We start from the raw sequence: 17,883 nt of genomic DNA, 5'->3' as shown, positions 1-17,883 counted from the left end.
CAGAGAATGTTCCAAAAGTGTTGCTGGTCCCCTAGCGTACCGGCGATTCAGTCTCGGCACCCATGACCATGACCCCCGAGTCCTTGAGTGGCAGCCCCTCACCCAGCTATGCAGTGCGGGGCTCAGTCTGGGACCGGGTTGCTATCACAGTGCAGGGCACAGGGGCCGAGCCTGGAGACTGAGTGGCCGCGTCCCGGTGCGGGTCTCACCCTCGGTCCTGGGACTTGCAGGGGAGAGGCTGAGCCTGAAGGCCAGCACCGCCACACCCCCGAGGTGGCCCACTCCACCATCCCTGGAGTAGGGGGGGCTCGTCCCGAGGGCCTGGCTTGCTGGATCTCGGCCGCCGCGCCGCCCCCTCCCCTCTGCATACCTTGCCCACAGCCGAGCAGCTGGGAGGCTATTTATAAAGGCGGGTGAGATCAGCGGCCGAGGCTATAAATGCGCGGGCCGCGGCCGGGCCCCACAGGAGCAGCTGCCCGGGGCGCCGGAGCACTGGGCCGCTCCGCCGGGATGAACGCCAGCGCGGGCGGTGGTAGGGACAGCGGCGGCAGCAGCAGCAGGTAGGGCCCGATCCGGGCACCCGGGGCCCCTGGTGCCTCGCGTGCTCACCGCCTGCCCACCCCACCCACAGCTCACAGGCCTCCTGCGGGCCCGAGTCCTCGGGCTCCGAACTGGCCCCGGCCGCGCCGGTGCCGCGGATGCTGCAGGGGCTTCTGGGCTCTGACGACGAGGAGCAGGAGGACCCCAAAGACTACTGCAAGGGTGAGTTCCGGCCTGGGGCGCAGGCAGCCACCCGGGCGGCCGCTCCAGCCTGGGAGGAGGCGGCGGGAGCCGGCGCACGTGGGCCAGGGGGCCCAGGGGCAGGGGTGTCCCGGGGCGCAGGGGAAGGCGACCGCCCTCACCTACGCTCTCCACCCCCTTCCGCAGGCGGCTACTACCCCGTAAAGATTGGGGACCTGTTCAACGGGCGGTACCACGTGGTGCGCAAGCTGGGCTGGGGCCACTTCTCCACCGTCTGGCTCTGCTGGGACATCCAGTGAGCGCCCCCCCCCCCCCCCCGCTAGGACCCGACCCCGGGGCTGGGTGGGGGCACCCACGATAGCAGTCTGGGTCTGGCCAGGGCCGACCGGCTCTCCGGGTCGCAGGCGCAAGCGCTTCGTGGCCCTGAAGGTGGTGAAGAGCGCCGGGCACTACACGGAGACAGCTGTGGATGAGATCAAGCTCCTGAAATGTGTGAGCGCCCTGGAGCCGCCCGGGCCAGGCAGTTGGGTGCAGGGCCAGCCGGGGCTCGGTGGGGAGGGCGGGGCTCCCGGAGGGCCGGCTCCAGCTGGAGGAGGAGGCAAGGGAGGGGCCGCGGCCTGCCCGGGGGAGAGGCAGATGGGAGCCATCCGCGGCCCCATGACTTTGCTGCAGGTCCGAGACAGTGACCCCAGTGACCCCAAAAGAGAGACCATTGTCCAGCTCATCGACGACTTCAGGATCTCAGGGGTTAACGGTGTCCGTATCCTTTGCAGGCTGGGCTGAGGGCAGGGGTCCCCTTTCACGCTACCGGGGCCTCCGTCTGCTCATCTGCGATGGGGCTGCCCCTTCCAGGGACACTGGTGTAGGAAGCACCCCCACACTCGCGGGGAGTGCATAACCAAGTTGGGTCTGATTATCCACGGAAGTCGCCGAGTTACCCTCAAATGGCAGGGGCTGCATCTGTGGCCCTGTCTTCCCCTGGGGGCTGCTCAGAGGCCCTTGGGCGCACTAGGGCACAGCAGCGGGGCTGGCCCGAGAGGCCGGTCTGCTCTCCCGGCGCCGTCCCCAGGACGACCACGGAATGCACCTTCCTAGCTGGCACCCCCGTGAGGGCGGCACGGATCCTGTAATGCCAGGCAGCGACCGCCCGCCCTGCCCAGGTCAGCCCTGCCCCATCTCTGCATCGCCCATCTTGTTGGCGCCCATCCCAGCCGAATGTGGGGCCTGTGCCAGCATGTATGGCCGCGTGCCGCCCTTCACTCCCGGCCCCAGATGTGTGCATGGTGCTGGAGGTCCTGGGCCACCAACTCCTCAAGTGGATCATCAAGTCCAACTACCAGGGGCTGCCTGTGCCCTGCGTCAAAAGCATTGTGCGGCAGGTGCGTGCGTGGTGCCTGCGTCTGGGGCCCTGCACGGCCGCCCGCAGGCTGGCGGACTTCAGGAGGGCGTCTCTCCAGGTGCTGCACGGCCTGGACTACCTCCACACCAAGTGCAAGATCATCCACACGGACATCAAGCCTGAGAACATCCTGCTGTGTGTGGGCGACGCCTACATCCGGCGCCTGGCCGCTGAGGCCACAGAGTGGCAGCAGTCAGGGGCGCCGCCGCCGTCACGCTCCACAGGTACCCGGAGTCTGCTCGGGCCGGGCCGGGGCCTCCGGGTCTGTCCCTGCCTGAGTCTGTTCCCTTCTCTCCCCACACCCCCACTCTGTGCTCCGCCTGTTCCCCAGTCAGCACGGCCCCCCAGGAGTCTTGGTAAGTTGGGGCGCCTCTCTGTTCCTGCACTCATCCCCGACCCCCTTGGAGCTTGCCTCCCGACCACTCTCCTGCAGCGGCACTTTCGAAAGCCCGGGTGGCTGAATGGGGCGACACAGGGCCACGTGCTTCAAACCGCCCTTGGCGGCTGCTGGCTGGCCGCGGCCTTCGTGGACGAACGCCGCATTCAGGCCGCCATAGCCAGGCTGGAGGGGCCAGGTGCCCCGTCTACTCCCCAACCTGGGGCATCGGGAAGTGGAGGGCAGAAGGGGACGCAGGAGGTGGGCGAGGGGCTCGTGCCAAAGGGTGGGCTACAGGGCTGCAGTGCCGCGCGTGGTGTGCACGGGAGCCCTGGGGCACAGTCTCGTCCCCCAAGACAGAGGCTCAGACTGGTCAGGGGATGGGACGGGAACCCTGGGGTGACCCGGCTCTAATGGCAGACCGGTAAACTGTCGAAAAACAAGAGGAAGAAGATGAGGCGCAAGCGGAAGCAGCAGAGACGGCTGCTGGAGGAGCGGCTGCGGGACCTGCAGAGGCTGGAGGCCATGGAGGCGGCGGCGCAGGCAGAGGGTGCGGGCAGGGCACGGGGGCCACGCGTGAGGGCTGCCGGCCGTCGGCCCAGGAGCCCCGGCTCACTCGCCACCCTTGCTGCCTCCCCAGACTCTGGCTCCAGACTGGAGGGGGGCAGCGGCTCCACCTCTTCTTCTGGCTGCCACCCGGGGGGGGCCCGAGGCGGCCCCTCCCCAGCCTCCTCTTCTCCTGTCCCTGGGGGTGACCGCAGCCTCAGCCCTGGCTCCCAGACCTCAGGCTTCTCCGGCTCCCTCTTCTCCGCGGCCTCGTGCTCCATCCTCTCCGGCTCGTCCAACCGGCGGGAGACGGGGGGGCTCCTGTCGCCCAGCAGTAAGTCAGGGGTGGCGGGAGGCAGGGGTCAGGAGGAGGGGCTCGCTCAGCCTCTCCCTGCTTGTCCTTCTCTTAGCACCATTTGGTGCCTCGAACCTCCTGGTGAACCCCCTAGAGCCCCAGAACGCAGACAAGATCAAGATCAAGATCGCAGACCTGGGCAACGCCTGCTGGGTGGTATGAGGGGGAGCCTGGTGTCAGGGTGGAGGCACAAATTCGTTCCGGGGGGCCCAACCTGGCCCGTGCATGCCCATTCGCCCTCCAGGGTCATCGGCCCACCTGCAGGTCGGCCTCCTGGCAGACCCAGGGCCGAGCCCAGCCAGCATCGGTCCCACCCGGCTGGCGGGCGGGGAGCAGGAGGCCCCCCCCTTCACAGGATGCCCGGCACCCCTCAAGGCAAGGCCTTCCGAGCCCCTCGGTGCAGGGTCAGAGCGGGGAGCTGAGCAGGGGACCGGCCAGCTGCGGTCCCGGCTCCCCTCAAGGGCTCCCCTGGCCCCAGCACAAACACTTCACCGAGGACATCCAGACGCGGCAGTACCGGGCCGTGGAGGTGCTGATCGGCGCGGAGTACGGGCCCCCGGCGGACATCTGGAGCACAGCGTGCATGGTAGGCCTGCCCCCACCCCGGGCCCAGAGCCGCGCCCCGGCCCGCAACTCACCTTCTCCTCCTCCCAGGCCTTCGAGCTGGCCACCGGCGACTACCTGTTCGAGCCCCACTCTGGGGAGGACTACAGCCGCGACGAGGGTAGGGAGGCACGCCCGGGCTGGCTCGGGGCCCCAGCCCCTGGCCGCCTCTCACCCCCTGGGTCCACAGACCACATCGCCCACATCGTGGAGCTCCTGGGAGACATCCCCCCTGCCTTCGCCCTCTCCGGCCGCTATTCCCGGGAGTTCTTCAACCGCAGAGGCAAGACTCGGGCTGCCCACAGCTGGGGAGGTGGTGCAGGGCTGGTTTCTGAGATCAGGGGTGCCTGATCTCAGGAGCCAGAGGCTCACCCCGCCCGGTCCCCAGGGGAGCTGCGGCACATCCACAACCTCAAGCACTGGGGCCTGTACGAGGTGCTCATGGAGAAGTACGAGTGGCCCCTGGAGCAGGCCACGCAGTTCAGCGCCTTCCTGCTGCCCATGATGGAGTACATCCCTGAGAAGCGCGCCAGCGCGGCCGACTGCCTCCGGCACCCTTGGCTCGAGCCCTAGGCCCCCGCCTGCAGGGCAGCATGGGGCTGGAGCGGGCAGGGTGCAGGCGTCTCCTCTTTAAATAAAGCGTGAGCTGACACTCGGCGTCCTGGGTGACAGAAGCACGCGGCGCAGGTGGAAGAAGTGGCTTTATTCCGGGCCCACCACCGAGCCAGCAGGGTGCAGGGCGGGAGGGGCTACAGGACACGCCGGGAGCCCGGGGCCGGCCTAGGCCCCCACAGCCCGGCCGCTGATGACGCGGATGTGGCGGATGATGTCCTGGATGGCCCCTGAGGTCGTGCCCTGGCCGCCAATGTCCGGGGTGTGCATCTGTGAGACAGGCAGCGTAGGCACCCTTGGGGCCCCACCGACACCCACCCCTCCCTACAGGCAGTTAGCGGCACTGGCGAAGGCCTGGAAGGCTGACACGCCCCAGAAGCCCTCCCCTGGAGGCAGCAGTGCACGCCAGATGGGGGTCCCACCAACCCGGCCCAGGCGGGAGAGAGGGCGCAGCAGGGGAGGGGGCTCACGTTTTCGTTGTCCATGGACGCCAGGACGGCCTTGCGGATGGAGGTGGCGTAGGAGTGGAGCCTAAAGGGGGGAGTGGCCTTCAGCCCCGGGCTGTGGCTGGTGGGGGCCGTGGGCTGGGGCGCGGGGACCTGCTTACTTGAGGTGGTCTAGCATCATGCAGCTGGCCAGCAGCGTGGCCGTGGGGTTGGCGATGTTCTTATTGGCGATGCTCTTGCCCGTGTTCCTGGTGGCCTGGGAGGGCGACAGGGAGGGGCGCAGCGTGTGAGCGCGGAGAGCCCAGGCCACCTTTTGGGGGAAGTGGGGGTTCTGCTCCAAGGCAGAAGGGATGGCTGCACAACGTGGAGGTGCACTTAGCACCCCCGAGAGCTTCATGCTCAGATGGCTTCATTCTGTTGTGAGTTTTACCTTTTCAATAAAAGCCCTAAAAACATCACCCCACGGAGGGGTCGGCCACACAGGGCCACGCCACAGAGAAACATGGGTCAGCTGCGCCGCACGGCTCCTTGAGGGCAGGGCGTCGAAAGCCAGGACAAAAGGCACATTCTGCGTGACCCCACCCGAGTGGAATGTCGGGAAGAGACAAAGCCAGGGACAGAAGGAGCCGAGCGGGCCCGGGGAGGGCCCAAGCGCAGGGTCTCAGAGGTGCTGGGGCGATGACACATTCTGGGACTCGGTGGTGCCAGCGGTCACCTGACCACGCGTTCTGAAAGCACCGGCCGCCACTTCCGGGGGGCGGGGGGGGGGGGCGCGCGCCCCGTGCAGCACCTCACCGTCTCAAACACGGCGTACACGTGGCCGTAGTTGGCACCAGCCACGAGGCCGGGGCCCCCGACCAGCCCCGCGCAGACGTTGTTGACGATGTTGCCGTAGAGGTTGGGCATCACCATGACGTCAAATTGCTGGGGCCGCGACACCAGCTGCGGGACGGGAGGGCAGACACGGAGCTTAGAGGCCGACAGCCAGGGTAGCCCGGGCAGCCCGAGCGGGCAGCGCCCTACCTGCATGGTGGTGTTGTCCACGATCATGTTCTCGAAGGTGATCTGGGGGTAGCGGGCTGCCACCTCCTTGCAGCACTGCAGGAAAAGCCCGTCGCCCAGTTTCCTGGAGGACACAAGGGGCACCTGCTTGTGGACTGCGGTGCTCGGCGTGAGGGCAGGGCATGCAGACGGCGACAGAAGGCTGGGTTCTAACCTCTAACCAGTCCCCATCTGCCAAACCGGCCTAATCCGGTTCCACCTCCCCTAAGAGCAGACTGTGAAGAGGCTCCAGCCAGGCATCGGGCGCAAGCACACCCTGGGCGAGGCCCCACGCTGGGTGGCTGCACTCCTGGGCCCAGGTCAACTCTGCTGCTTTGGGGCTGCTTGCAGAGTGAGGGGTGCAGGGCGGGGCATACATGATGTTGGCCTTGTGCACAGCAGTCACTTTCTTGCGCCCGGTCTCCTGGGCCAGCTTGAAGGCGTACTCGGCAATGCGCAGGGACTTGGCCTTGGTGATGATCTTCAGGCTCTCCACCACTCCCGCCACACTCTGAGAAGGGCACGGGAGAGAAGAGACCTGCACCCTGTCCGAGTCCACGCTCGAGCAGAAGCCTCATGCTGAGGCACCCCTTTCTTCGACACTGACCCCAGGGGGCACCCCCTACCCGCCAGGGCAGGATGGCCGCCCACACCTCGTGCTCCAGGCTGCTGTACTCGCCCTCCGTGTTCTCCCGGACAATGAGGATGTCAATGTCCCTGTGGCGGGTCACCACTCCCGGCAGGCTCTTACAGTGAATGACGTTGGCATAGAGGTCCAGGCTGGTGCTGGGGCAGAGAGGCAGTGGGCCGGTGTCACGACTCTGCCGGCACACCCACCCACCCCACCCCACCCCTGCCAAGCCCTCACCCCGTGCACTAGGCTCTCACCGAAGAATATTGTTCCGGGACTTGTGGGACGGTGGCAGGTTATGGTTTGTTTCGATGTTGCCTACAGGCCAGAAACAAGACAAGATGGAGAGGGCCCCCAGGCTCACCTGTGCCACCCTATTTCCCTCCCTCACCCAGGGCATGCACACCGAAGGCACTCCCGGCAGCAGTGAAACTTCACAAGCCACTAGAGCGGACTTGTCACGTGAGCCCTGCAAGGGCGGGGCCTGGGGGCACGTCTGCAACGCTGGTAGCACCACGGAGCACAAGCACCGGGCCCAGAGCAGGAGCTCACAACCTACCAAGGGAATGCGGGAACGCATAGGGTGGGCAGCTGGCCAGGAGGACCTGCCACCCAGGAGGCAGGAACGGCGCGGGCGGCCGGCTAGGACGCAACCATTCCTGCTTACTGGCAGGCTGGCTGGCCAGGCTGGTGCCAGCAAGGCGACCTTGACCAGGGTTATTGCTGGGCCCCACATCAAGGTGCCACAAGAACCCCAGTTCAGTTCAAGCTGGAGGGGGCTGTCTGGAAAGATGGCAGCTTGGCTTGGTGGGACCCAGAGCACACAGTCAGGGCAGCGGAGGGCCAGCACGGCTGGGAGAAGGCGGTGGAAGGGTGCCACATGGATCCGAGTCACCACTCCCTGAATGCCTTCACCCAGACCTTGACTACCCTGTGATTGGCACGCCAGCCCCAGGGCTGGGGGCGCTACCCAGCTCATGTTCATGCATGTGCTCCTCTCAGAGTAGGTGACAGGCCAAAGCTTGCAAAATAAGTGATGGTTGAGACACTTGAAGGAGCTGGAGCAGACCCAGGCACACTCGGGAGGGGCCAGAATCTGGAACAGCCACAGCTGTGCCAACTGGAGCCCAGGCAGCAAGCTGCGGGGAGCACCGCATCTCCGACATCTCGTCAGGAAGGAAGATGCCGAGTGTCAGAGGCGACCCCAGCAGACAGGGCTGCCTCCCTCGGGAGGATGAGGGAGAAGAGGCAGGAGAGAGCCCGTCCCTCACAGGCTCCCTCACAGTCAGCCTCCGTCGCCGAGTAGCGAGCCCAGGCGGACGCCGAGGTGTGTCAGCCACGCTCCAGGCACAAAGAGCCTCCCAAGCCAGAGAAGCCCTGAACTCGTAGCCGTGGGGCCCAGGGACAAGGCCCAGCTTGAAGGAGAAAGGAACCGGGCCCGGTGCTCACCCTTCAGGGCCACACGGTTCCTGCGGATGGCCATGATGGCATTGCGGATGTCCTCTTCGTCGGCGCTGGAGCTCACGTGTACCTCTTCAAAGTCCACGGGCACACACGCATGCCTGTGGCGAAGCAGAGTCAGGGCAGCCAGCCCAGGTCTAGCCGCACCTCCTCCAGGAAGCCTGCCTGGACCACTGGGGACAAAGGCCTCTCCCCTGCTGTTGCCCACCCTGACCTGAGGTGGAGACGGGGCCCACCCACACCAGCTGATGGGCACAAACTCGAGCTCCACCACACACTGTTGGCAAGACCGGCGCCACCGTCCCCACGCGCCGGCCGCCCCGGGGGTGTGCAGGCACCAGACAAAAAGCTCCCCGGGTGCTCAGCGAAAACCCCAGCCTGCGGGCTCCATACCTGAACACAGACTTCACATGCAGCATGAGCTCCGGGCCGATGCCGTCCCCGGGGATCATGGTCACCGTGTGCCGTCCGCCATACTTAGCAGAGGGCGGCTGGAAGGGGGAGGGCGGAGGCGGCCTCAGGGCCCTTCATCCCCCCCGCAGCGACCCAGCGCGCTGGCCAGTCTCAGGTTGCCAGTTCAGGGCGCCTTGCACCCACCCCTGCCCCGCTCCCCCCCCCCCGGGCTGGGCTCCTTGGCCAGGAGAAGAGCTGCGGGAGCAGCCCCCACCCCGCCTGGACTTGGGGCACTACCAAGCAGCTAAGAGCCCCAACCCGAACAGGCAGAGAAGAAGAATACTCACAATTGTCTGTTGCTAGAGAGAGGACAGGAAGGAAGAAGACACGGTCAGCCAAGGTGGAGGAACAGGCTATGCCCGCCGCCTAGCACAGCGCAGGTAGGGAGGGCGACCTCTGCAGCCCGCATGTCAGAGGGAAGGCACAGAGGGCCAGGGAGCAAAGAGGCACACGCGCGAGCACATGCAGATACATGTGCACACCGCACGTGCGCTGCATGCGCACAGACATGCATGCCTCTGCATGCGACCACAGGCGCGGACACACATGCACGGACAGAGATACGCACGTGCACGCACACACCCGGGCAGGTACTTACTGAGAAGCTCCTCCGGGGGGGCTCATGGGCACCTCGAACCTGGCAGAGAGGACCGAAAGCCTGTGGTTGTCGTCTAGCCCAGAAAGAGGCCGCCCCCACTGTGCCGTGACAGGTCTCTACGTCATCCCACTCACCCCTGACCGTGTGCGCAGATGACAGCGCCGAGTGTACCCCAACAGTCCCGGAGCACCACTTCCCCAGGAGCAGCCAGCGCAGCACCACATCGCCACCCCGGGCCTCCTCTGGCTCGGTGCCAGGTATTACCAAGGACGTGGCCTCCCCACCTCTTGTCACGTCTGACTCTCGTGGTCAGGTCCTTGGGAAGCTAGAAGAGCCGGCACACGGGCCGCGGAACGACAGGAGCGCGGTGACAAGCCACAAGCCCGCGACAATGCTCATTTAACCTTTCCCTTGATGTCGCCCTCATGACAAAAGCAGCATGCGGTCACTAGAAAACTCCAGGATAGGGAGAACAGAGAGCGCACCAGCTCCCATCTGCTGGAACCCTGCCCTGCGGGCACGGAAAAGCACTGAGCCCACTCGCGCGGGCGGGGGGGGGCCATTGCCAGCACCGACTCCGCGCGTGGCTTTCGTAAAGGACCACAGAGCTGCTCCGAGGCCTATGTGCAAGACGAACATCCCCAGCCCCTACTCGGAAGTAGCTGTGTTTGGCCACATCGGTGCCATGACTGACAGTTTCAGAGCAAAAGTCACCTGAGCCAAATGGGACAGGTGCGGAGAAGTGACAAATCTGGAGCCCCCACACTGCCCTGGAGGGAGGCCAGGGTCATCCCATAGCAGAAGGGCAGGCTGCAGGCACGCGATCCTCCCTACTGCACCCCTGGGGAACACACCCAGCGTCCCTCCCTCCAGGCAGCAGAGGCAGAGCCAAAGTCCTCCCTGTCACTCGCCTACTGGGGCAGCAGCAGAACGCTCCAGCCGATGGCAGACTCACTGTGGCCATTTTCCAGAGTCGTGCCTTCCTGCTGGAAGTCCAGAAAGCTCAGACAGAGGCCGCCTGCTGCCGTCTGCCTCTCTCTGGCCCAGAGTCCCAAGGTGCCCATTTGCAGGCACTCTGGAAGCACTGTTGTACCACTCACCAGCCCAAGTCAGGGCGCAGGAGGGGGACTACCAGGATAGGCGGTGGGGGGCGGGTATAGCTGCTGAGATGTGCCAGAAGCAAAAAGCAGGACCTTTCTGCTTACTTTCTGATACTTGCTTTTCTGCTCTCCAACCTGGAGGCGCTCCAGAGTACAATGCCCTTCCTCTGGGTCCTTCCCTGCAGAGGCCACTGAGGTGTTGGTCCCCACCCCCAGGGGCCTACCTAAACCCCCAACCTTGGTCTCCCTAGTTTGTCATTGCCTTGCTCCCTCCCCAACCGAGACCTTGAGGCTATGGCTATCCAATCCCCTACTGTCACTCCAAGATGCACCAAAATGCCTGGCCCAGAACGAGGACACAAAGAACACTTGCTGGACGAACGAGCACATGAGATGCAGGAGGAAAGGGCGGTGGGCTTGGGGCCAGGGAGACCTTACTCCAAATCTACAGCCACGACTCCGGGTGGCTAACGGCTCCACCTTGCTGTGCTTCCTGTCCTCACCCTAAATCCACGGAACGGACACACCCACTTTGTTAACTGCTGGAAGGACTGAGCAAGAGGTGTGCAAGCTCTTCAGTCCCTAGCAGTGCAAGTGGACTCTGACAAGCACAGTCACCCTTCATCCCACAAGCCCCTTAGGCCAGCGTTCATGCTGCTGCGCAACGGGAGATGTGGGGTGACCCCTGTAGCTCCCAGGAGTGACCCCTCCTGGACCTCAGCCCTCTGAAGTACACTGGTCTGGGTCTAGTCCTGCATTTGTGCAAACCCATCACCTGACCGCCAGTGCTAAATCTCTCCGCCACTTGGTCCTTGGGCTGGATGTACTGTTGGCCTCTGGCTGAAGATCCAGAAAGCTCTCAGGATAGAGAATGTCCCTGACCTTGTTCTGGGGAGACTCCTTCAGAGACCATTACTAAAGATCCGCCTCACACCCTGACTTCCCTGCTGCCCTGAGGCCACTGAGGTATTGGTTCCCACCAGACAAAGGAGACGCATGAGGTGGGATGGGATACGCACAACCTGCTGCCTGCTCACTGGTCCAGCTGGAGGGTGCCTGTTCAGCCCTCGTCCTCTTATAGTGCCATACACGCACCCACCAGCCACACCTTACTGGGGCTTCTGTCTTCAACTCGTTTCTGTTGATTCACGTGCCAGCGGTGGCTGCACATTTTCCCACCAGGTCCCAACCCCAATTACTGGGACCGAAGGCGGTGGGGGGTGGGGGGGCTCGTCTCAAAGTTCCCATATCCAGAACAATAGGGCTCAGGGCAAGGCTAAGCCTGAGTCCCAACCATTCACCGCCCTGCACTCCTGTCCCAACATGGACACAAGCACACACAGTGGAGGACGGGCTGACAAATGTCTCCAGAAAGAGGCTGTGGGAGCCTTAGAGGCCAGAGCCATCAAGGCCTCTGGAAAAGCTCTTGCCAGCAAGGTGGGAGAAACAACATTTCAGAGAGAATTTCCTACAGCACAAGCAGTTCCAGGACAGCACTCCCCAGGGTTCAGCAGGGCGGGACATGGCAGGGGATGTACCCACAAAGAGTCTCGGCAAAGTCACTGAGTTCTGGAAGGTCAATGCTGACTGGATCCCTTGAGAACATGGAGCCCTCGCGCGGCTCCGGGCAGAGGGGAAACTGTAGCCCACAGAGAGAAGATGTCGGCTCTTAGGCCACCAGGGTGGGGCAGTGGGGGAGCCAGGCCTAGCGATCATCTCTTATGCCCCAGGCCAGGTTGGCTTGACCATGCTCACTCTTTAAGCCGGCAGGTGCTTGGTGAGCCCTCTTCCTCTGGTAGCGCCACAGAAAACGAGGCGCCCGGGACGGCACATGCACCCACCAGCCATATCTTGAACGGCTTCCGACCCACCCTACTCATCATAGTCAAAATTACCCTCAACTTAAGTGTGTAGAGAGAGGAATCGGACCAGAAAAACCAAGACCCTAGACTGAGAACTGGAAACAGAGGCCCGGCACCCCCCCGTCCCCCCACCCCCCCACCGGCCTCCGAAGCGCTGGGGCCCTCCAGTTCCAGGCGCCGCGGGGGGAGGCATCTGCGGCTGTCGGAATGTCGGGGCTACCGGCGGAGGCTACCTCCACCGAGACAGGTGGCAACGCGGAGCACCAGAGGAAAACCCCAGGAGAAAAGGCGGAGGGGCCCGAGCAGGGCGGGCGGCGACCCACAAGGACGCTAGGGAGGGGACGCTCGGCCCGCCGCGGCCTCCCCGTCCGAGCGGACGGTGCTCCCACACCCCAACAGCGGACCCGGCCGAGCCCCACCAGGGCCGACTCTGCGCGATCCTTTCACTGACAACCGAGGCGGCCAATGAGCCCCGGCGCGCGGGCCTCTCTCCGCCCCTGGCCGGCCCGCAGCCAATCGGACTCCAGGATGCTCGGGAGCGCCAGCCCGGCCCGAGGTGCAAGGATCTCCAGCAGGCCTGCGGCTGTCCCCCCCCCCCCGTCTCACCTCCCAAGGACGGCAGAGCAGGGCCGGCTTGAGCGCGGTCTTCGCAGCACCGGCAGCGGCCGTCGCCACCTTCAGCGCCATGACGGACAGTGAGAGCCGCCGTCCGCCCCGACACGCAGACGCCGCTCTCGCGAGAGCTCGGCGGGACGCGAAGTCCCAGGCAGACGCGGGGCCGGCCCTGCGCACGCGCGCGGCTGCGCCTGTTTCCCCGCCTCCTTCCGGCGCCGGGAGCGCCGCCGCCGCCATCTTGGGGGCAGGCCGCTGGGCCCCTGGAGCGGGGAGGGGACACGTCAGTGCCGCCCGCGACGTCACAGGCGCGCCCGGCCCTCCGGCGCCCGATTGGCTGCCGCGGCGGCCTACGCGTCCCGCTTCCTCGTCTGCCCCTCGTGTTTAGGGGCGCTCCCTCTCTTTTCCCTCGGCGGACGAGCGGCGATGGCGGCCCTGGCATCTCTCGGCGCCCTGGCGCTCCTCTTGCTGTCCGGCCTCTCCTGCTGCTCAGGTAGCGGCCTGACAGGAGCTCGTTTCCGGCGAGCCCTTCTCCCACGGCAGGCTGTGCGTGGGGGGAGGAGGGGTGCGGCGAAGCGGGGGTCTGGGCTTTCTTCCCAGGGGCACCCCACGCGCCTCCTACACACGTTTACCCAGCGGCTGAGAGACACCGCCCGACCCCCACCCCTCACCTCCGCCGCCGCCTGCTCCTGCGGAGGGAGAGTCCCAGCGCCTCCCCGGTCGCCCAGCCCCCAGCTCCGGCGCGGACGGTGACAGGCACGCCCCTGCTCCCGCTGCCGGCGCCACCGCCCCTGCAGGACCGGACCGGAGCAAAGCTCTGCACCGGAGGGCCGCGCGGCGAGGGCCGCGCTGGTGGGGAGGAGCCCCGTGAGCGGTGCTGGGGCCAGGGCGCCGCAGGAAGGGAGAGCCGAGTGATGACGGGGAGGACGGGCCGGCAGAGGGGCCCGGAGACCGGGCGAGGTAGCCAGGTGCTGAGGAGGAGGTCGAAGTGAACGGGGCCGTGAGTGCCAGGCCGGGCTCTTAACTTTTCCCCTCGTGGGTTCTTAAAGGCCTCTGGTGAGCTGAGCCACGATCACATGGGTTGACGTTCTGGAGTCTCTCCTCCTGGCGGTAGGGCTGCGCCTAGACTGGACTCCCAAAGTGTGCTCAGGAGGAGGCTGTGGCAGGAGCTAGCTCTGGCCTGGGGACTTGGCCCTGCCGGGCGCCTCAGGCAGCTTCACTTTGGCGGCCCTTCCCGACAGCGCTCTGCCAGGAGCCTTTCACCAACCCAACTGGTCGCCTGCCGCTGCCACCCCTCAGCGGTTCCCCACACTGTCCCCACTGATGTCCAAAAAGAACAAACTCGGCTGTAAAACTCTCCAGTGGCTGCAGGAGAAAGGCCAACCTTAGCAGGCATTGAAGAATCTGCGAGACGTGGCCCCCGACGGCCAGCCCCTGCCCTTGTTCCCAGGCATCTGCTGTGCAGACCCAAAGCCACCTCCACCCAGTTCGGCCTAAGGCCCAGCTCTGCCGGACATCGCCCGGAAAGCAGTGGGCAGAGAAGGCTCCCACTGCCAGCACTCGTGGGGCGCCCTTCTGTAGCCTCTGGCAGTGGGGAGATGGCTAAAGCAACAGCTTCCTTTCTCAAGGTAGCCCTGTTTAAGGGGCTCCAGAACCTCTGCCATCTGCTTCCCTTGGGAAGCACAGGGGCCAGCCAGGGCCTTCTGTCCGCTGTGGCAGGGCGGGAAGTCGCTCCACAGGGAAGCCTGTGAGTTATCCTTGCAACACTATGTCTGGTGTGTAGCATGTGCCTTCAGTAAACCGTCCGCGGACCTTTGGCTTCTGGGGTGCTGCAGGACAGGCTGCAGCCCCCAGCCATTGGGTGGCCTCCTTGCCTATAGGTACAGACCCCAAGTTGTACAGTGAAGCCATCCAGCTTCCCTCCCCCCACACTTGTCTTGAGCCCTTGCTCCCCAGCCGCCCTTCACGGTCTTTTCACCTCTGCCCTGCCCCTCTGACTGATTTCCATCTCTTCCCCCATGCCCACCTGGCAGGGTCCGTAGGGCCCGGTGTCCTGCTCACCAGGTTTGGCAGGTAGGGCTGGGGTCAGGGCCTCCCTCCTGCCGCCCAGCCCATCCCAAGCAGCCTTGCCCAGGAATCTCTGCCTCCTCCCCACAGCAGAGGCCTGCCTGGAACCCCAGATCACCCCTTCCTACTACACCACCGCTGACGCCGTCATCTCCACGGAGACTGTCTTCATTGTGGAGATCTCCCTGACGTGCAAGAACAGGGTTCAGGTGAGGCAGTGGGGGTTCAGCCAGGAGGGTGCCGGGCCAAGAGGGGCAGTAGACCTGGGAGCTCAGGCATCACCTCCTTGCTGGCAGTTGCCGGGTCGGAACCGGGGACCTGTGTGGACAGCGAGAGCAAGGGTTCCGTTCACAGGTGGCGGAGGCCCAGCCCCGGCAAGACCAGGCTAGCGGGTGTCTGAGGACACTCCTCGTCTCCACGGCCAGCTTTGCCTCCATGTGGCAGCAGAGGCAGACACCTTGCTGATCCCCAAATGAGGGTGCGCGGGAAGTGAAAAACAGCCAGGCTCCCGCACCCCTATTCTGGTTGCTCTCTGCCAAGGTGTGTGTCTGCACAGGCATTTGACAGTGTCAGCACTGAGCAGCCCTGGTCTCTGCCCCTAACTTTTACTTGTACCTCAAAGGCCCAGAGAAGAAAGTTGGTCTTTTAGGAGTACAGTAGTCCTTGGGTGGCTCTTGGGTGCCCCCTGGCCCCTATACCCCCTTCCCAGCCTTAGAAGTAACAATACTTGGGTCATCTGCCCCTGTTCAACCAACAGGTTGGCTGTGGGTTGGGGGGGCCAGGCCCTGGGGGTTGCGTGACCACCCCCCTAGGGGAGACAGTGCGGTGTGTGTGGGCTCCCCAGCTCAGTGCCAGCTTATCGGGTCTGGCCCCCTCCCCGTACGCAGATCCTGGGCAGGCCAGCAGGGTATCTGCCACTGGCCTAAGAGGCAAGATGATTCTCCCTTTGTTTCACCACCTAGAACATGGCTCTTTATGCTGACGTCAGTGGAAAGCAATTCCCTGTCACCCGGGGCCAGGATGTGGGGCGTTATCAGGTAAGTGCTGCCTCTTTTCCTTGTTTGGGGTAGGCCATCCCTCCTGGGTGTGATTGGAAGCCCTGTCCCCGTGGAGCAGAGTCAAGGTTCTTTTTGACCCAGGCAGCTGGTAGTGGTGCCATGTCAGTGCTGGTGGGGCACCCGGAAGTGTCCAGGCACCCATCCTGCAAACACCCTCCCCAGGTGTCTTGGAGCCTGGACCATAAGAACGCGCACGCGGGCACCTATGAGGTCAGGTTCTTCGATGAGGAGTCCTACAGCCTGCTGAGGAAGGTGAGTCTCATCTGGGCCCCGCCCAGCCCTGGTCATCTCCACCCAGGGCCTCCCTGGGCTCGGCCACTTTGCTGCTGCCGCGGAGCAGGCCATGCCAGCCTGTCTCACATCTCCGTGTTTCTTTGCTTGCTTCTCCCCCATAACTTGGACCTGGCCCCCTCCCCTCATCAGGGACCCACTGACCCCAGCACCTCCCTTGCAGGCTCAGAGGAATAACGAGGATATCTCCATCATCCCACCCCTGTTCACAGTCAGCGTGGACCATCGGGTGAGTGGGCTGCGGAGGCTGGTCCAGCTCGGACAGCGGGAAAGACCGCAAGCTTGGCCCTTGGGGTGGGGTCGGGGCTGGCTGGCTGGCTCACTCGCCGCCCTTTCCCTGATCTGATTTTGGTCTCTTCTTGCAGGGCACTTGGAACGGGCCCTGGGTCTCCACCGAGGTGCTGGCCGCAGCCATCGGCCTAGTAATCTACTACCTGGCGTTCAGTGCCAAGAGCCACATCCAGGCCTGAGGGCAGCACCCCCGACCTTGCTTCTTTCAATAAACAGTTACTGGCTCTCATGAGCACGTTCTGGACACGGCTTGCTGGCCTGACTGTGCCTGCCACGCCCGGGCTCCAACTGTGCCTTCTACTTCCTTCGTCCTCCTGGGTGGCACGGGCAGCGGCGGTTGGGCTGACTCCAGGCCAGTGCTTGCCTCCTCCTCCCCCACCCCAAACTGGAGTATGTTCTTCTCCACAGCACTTTCTCCCAGGCCCGCACTACCCACCTGTCTCCTGTTTGTTGGCACAGCTTGGGCAGGGCATGGAGTCACCCCTCCCCTACAAGGCACACTGGGCCGAGGTCGGCTGTGGCCTAAGCAAGGCAACCCTGTGGCCACCTGCCATTGGGAGGGTAACTGCCTGGAGGAGGCCGACGGCCCTTGCCAGCCTCCCTCAAACCCGGCAGTCAACAACCCATGTGGACAGAGCGGCGCCTGACCTTTGGAATGGCGCCCACGTCTGGGGCGTCACACAGCTACACTCGGAAGTCCTTTCCCTGCCCAGCACCAGGAGCACAGATCTTGTTGCTGGGCTTGAAGCCAGGAACCCAGGCAGCATTCTGAAGGTGGCCAGCCCCCCACCACCACATATTTCATCCTGTTTTGGGGTTGCCTTGGGACATGTGGAAGGAAGGCCCCCCAACCTCCTCTCTCCCAGCAACCCTTTTCCCCTTAGGAGCCTGCCCTGCTCCCAGCCCAGCTGCTCAATAGCTGGAGAGCTGCTGGGCGCCCCGACACCAGGGGGCTGCCAGAACCCGCATGAGCCCTCCCTAGCCCTGTAGCCTGAGTTTGCTTGGCTATCGGGGCTATCAGAAGGGGTCATTGGCACCAGCTGGCAAGGCCCCACACCCACCCTGCAGCTCATTGCAGCACAGAGCCACGGGCCGTCCAGAGGGCAGGCACCTCCAGAAAGCTGCTGCTAGGGTGGGGGTTCCCGGGGGCACTGGGAAGGGCAGGGGCTTGATGAGCAAGACTAGCATTTCCCTATAGGCCAGCGTAGGCCTCTGCCAATTGGCTTTTTGGGTTCCAGAGAAAGCTCAGCACGGGGAGCACCTACTGGGGTGAGCGCTGCACCCTTTTATTGGCTGAACAGGCTAGGCGGGGGGGGGCCAGCAGGGTTCGGGGCTATCAC

At 64.8% G+C, this 17,883-nt stretch overlaps 3 protein-coding genes across 5 annotated transcripts; 2 read left to right on the top strand and 1 right to left on the bottom strand.

The window, feature by feature from the left end:
• The first annotated feature begins 510 nt into the window (after window positions 1-510).
• Window positions 511-4,682, top strand: SRPK3 (SRSF protein kinase 3). Its single transcript, XM_037512775.1, is given in 15 exon segments — window positions 511-560; window positions 632-762; window positions 928-1,036; window positions 1,146-1,233; window positions 1,414-1,501; window positions 2,014-2,120; window positions 2,199-2,364; window positions 2,472-2,500; window positions 2,937-3,066; window positions 3,157-3,396; window positions 3,473-3,573; window positions 3,896-4,003; window positions 4,072-4,141; window positions 4,211-4,303; window positions 4,409-4,682. Coding segments are annotated over 15 exon segments (1,695 nt in total). The 3' UTR covers window positions 4,594-4,682.
• A 5-nt stretch (window positions 4,683-4,687) lies between these two features.
• Window positions 4,688-12,962, bottom strand: IDH3G (isocitrate dehydrogenase (NAD(+)) 3 non-catalytic subunit gamma). Of its 2 annotated transcripts, XM_037511778.2 has the most exons (13): window positions 12,831-12,962; window positions 9,263-9,301; window positions 8,952-8,963; window positions 8,605-8,702; window positions 8,200-8,312; window positions 7,008-7,068; window positions 6,773-6,905; window positions 6,497-6,630; window positions 6,102-6,204; window positions 5,874-6,020; window positions 5,240-5,334; window positions 5,103-5,163; window positions 4,688-4,902 (listed from the first exon to the last, which is right to left on the bottom strand). In XM_037511778.2, exons 1-13 carry the CDS (start codon window positions 12,909-12,911, stop codon window positions 4,801-4,803), a joined length of 1,179 nt encoding a protein of 392 aa, XP_037367675.1. In that variant the 5' UTR covers window positions 12,912-12,962; the 3' UTR covers window positions 4,688-4,800. The 2 variants fall into 2 exon arrangements, with proteins under 2 accessions (XP_037367675.1, XP_054551476.1); XM_054695501.1 differs by lacking the exon at window positions 8,952-8,963.
• A 219-nt stretch (window positions 12,963-13,181) lies between these two features.
• SSR4 (signal sequence receptor subunit 4) lies at window positions 13,182-16,819 on the top strand. Of its 2 annotated transcripts, none has more exons than XM_037511777.2 (6): window positions 13,182-13,329; window positions 14,994-15,112; window positions 15,866-15,940; window positions 16,124-16,213; window positions 16,416-16,481; window positions 16,618-16,819. In XM_037511777.2, exons 1-6 carry the CDS (start codon window positions 13,263-13,265, stop codon window positions 16,720-16,722), a joined length of 522 nt encoding a protein of 173 aa, XP_037367674.1. In that variant the 5' UTR covers window positions 13,182-13,262; the 3' UTR covers window positions 16,723-16,819. The 2 variants fall into 2 exon arrangements, with proteins under 2 accessions (XP_037367674.1, XP_037367673.1); XM_037511776.2 differs by having other exon boundaries at window positions 13,231-13,329; window positions 14,997-15,112.
• The last annotated feature ends 1,064 nt before the right edge of the window (window positions 16,820-17,883 follow it).

This window comes from Talpa occidentalis, unplaced genomic scaffold, assembly GCF_014898055.3.
Source record: "Talpa occidentalis isolate TD23 unplaced genomic scaffold, MPIMG_talOcc4v2.1 talOcc4.15, whole genome shotgun sequence".
Classification (NCBI taxonomy): domain Eukaryota; kingdom Metazoa; phylum Chordata; class Mammalia; order Eulipotyphla; family Talpidae; genus Talpa; species Talpa occidentalis.
Note: the sequence above shows the minus strand (reverse complement) of the source record. Positions and strands in the feature narration are given on the sequence as shown.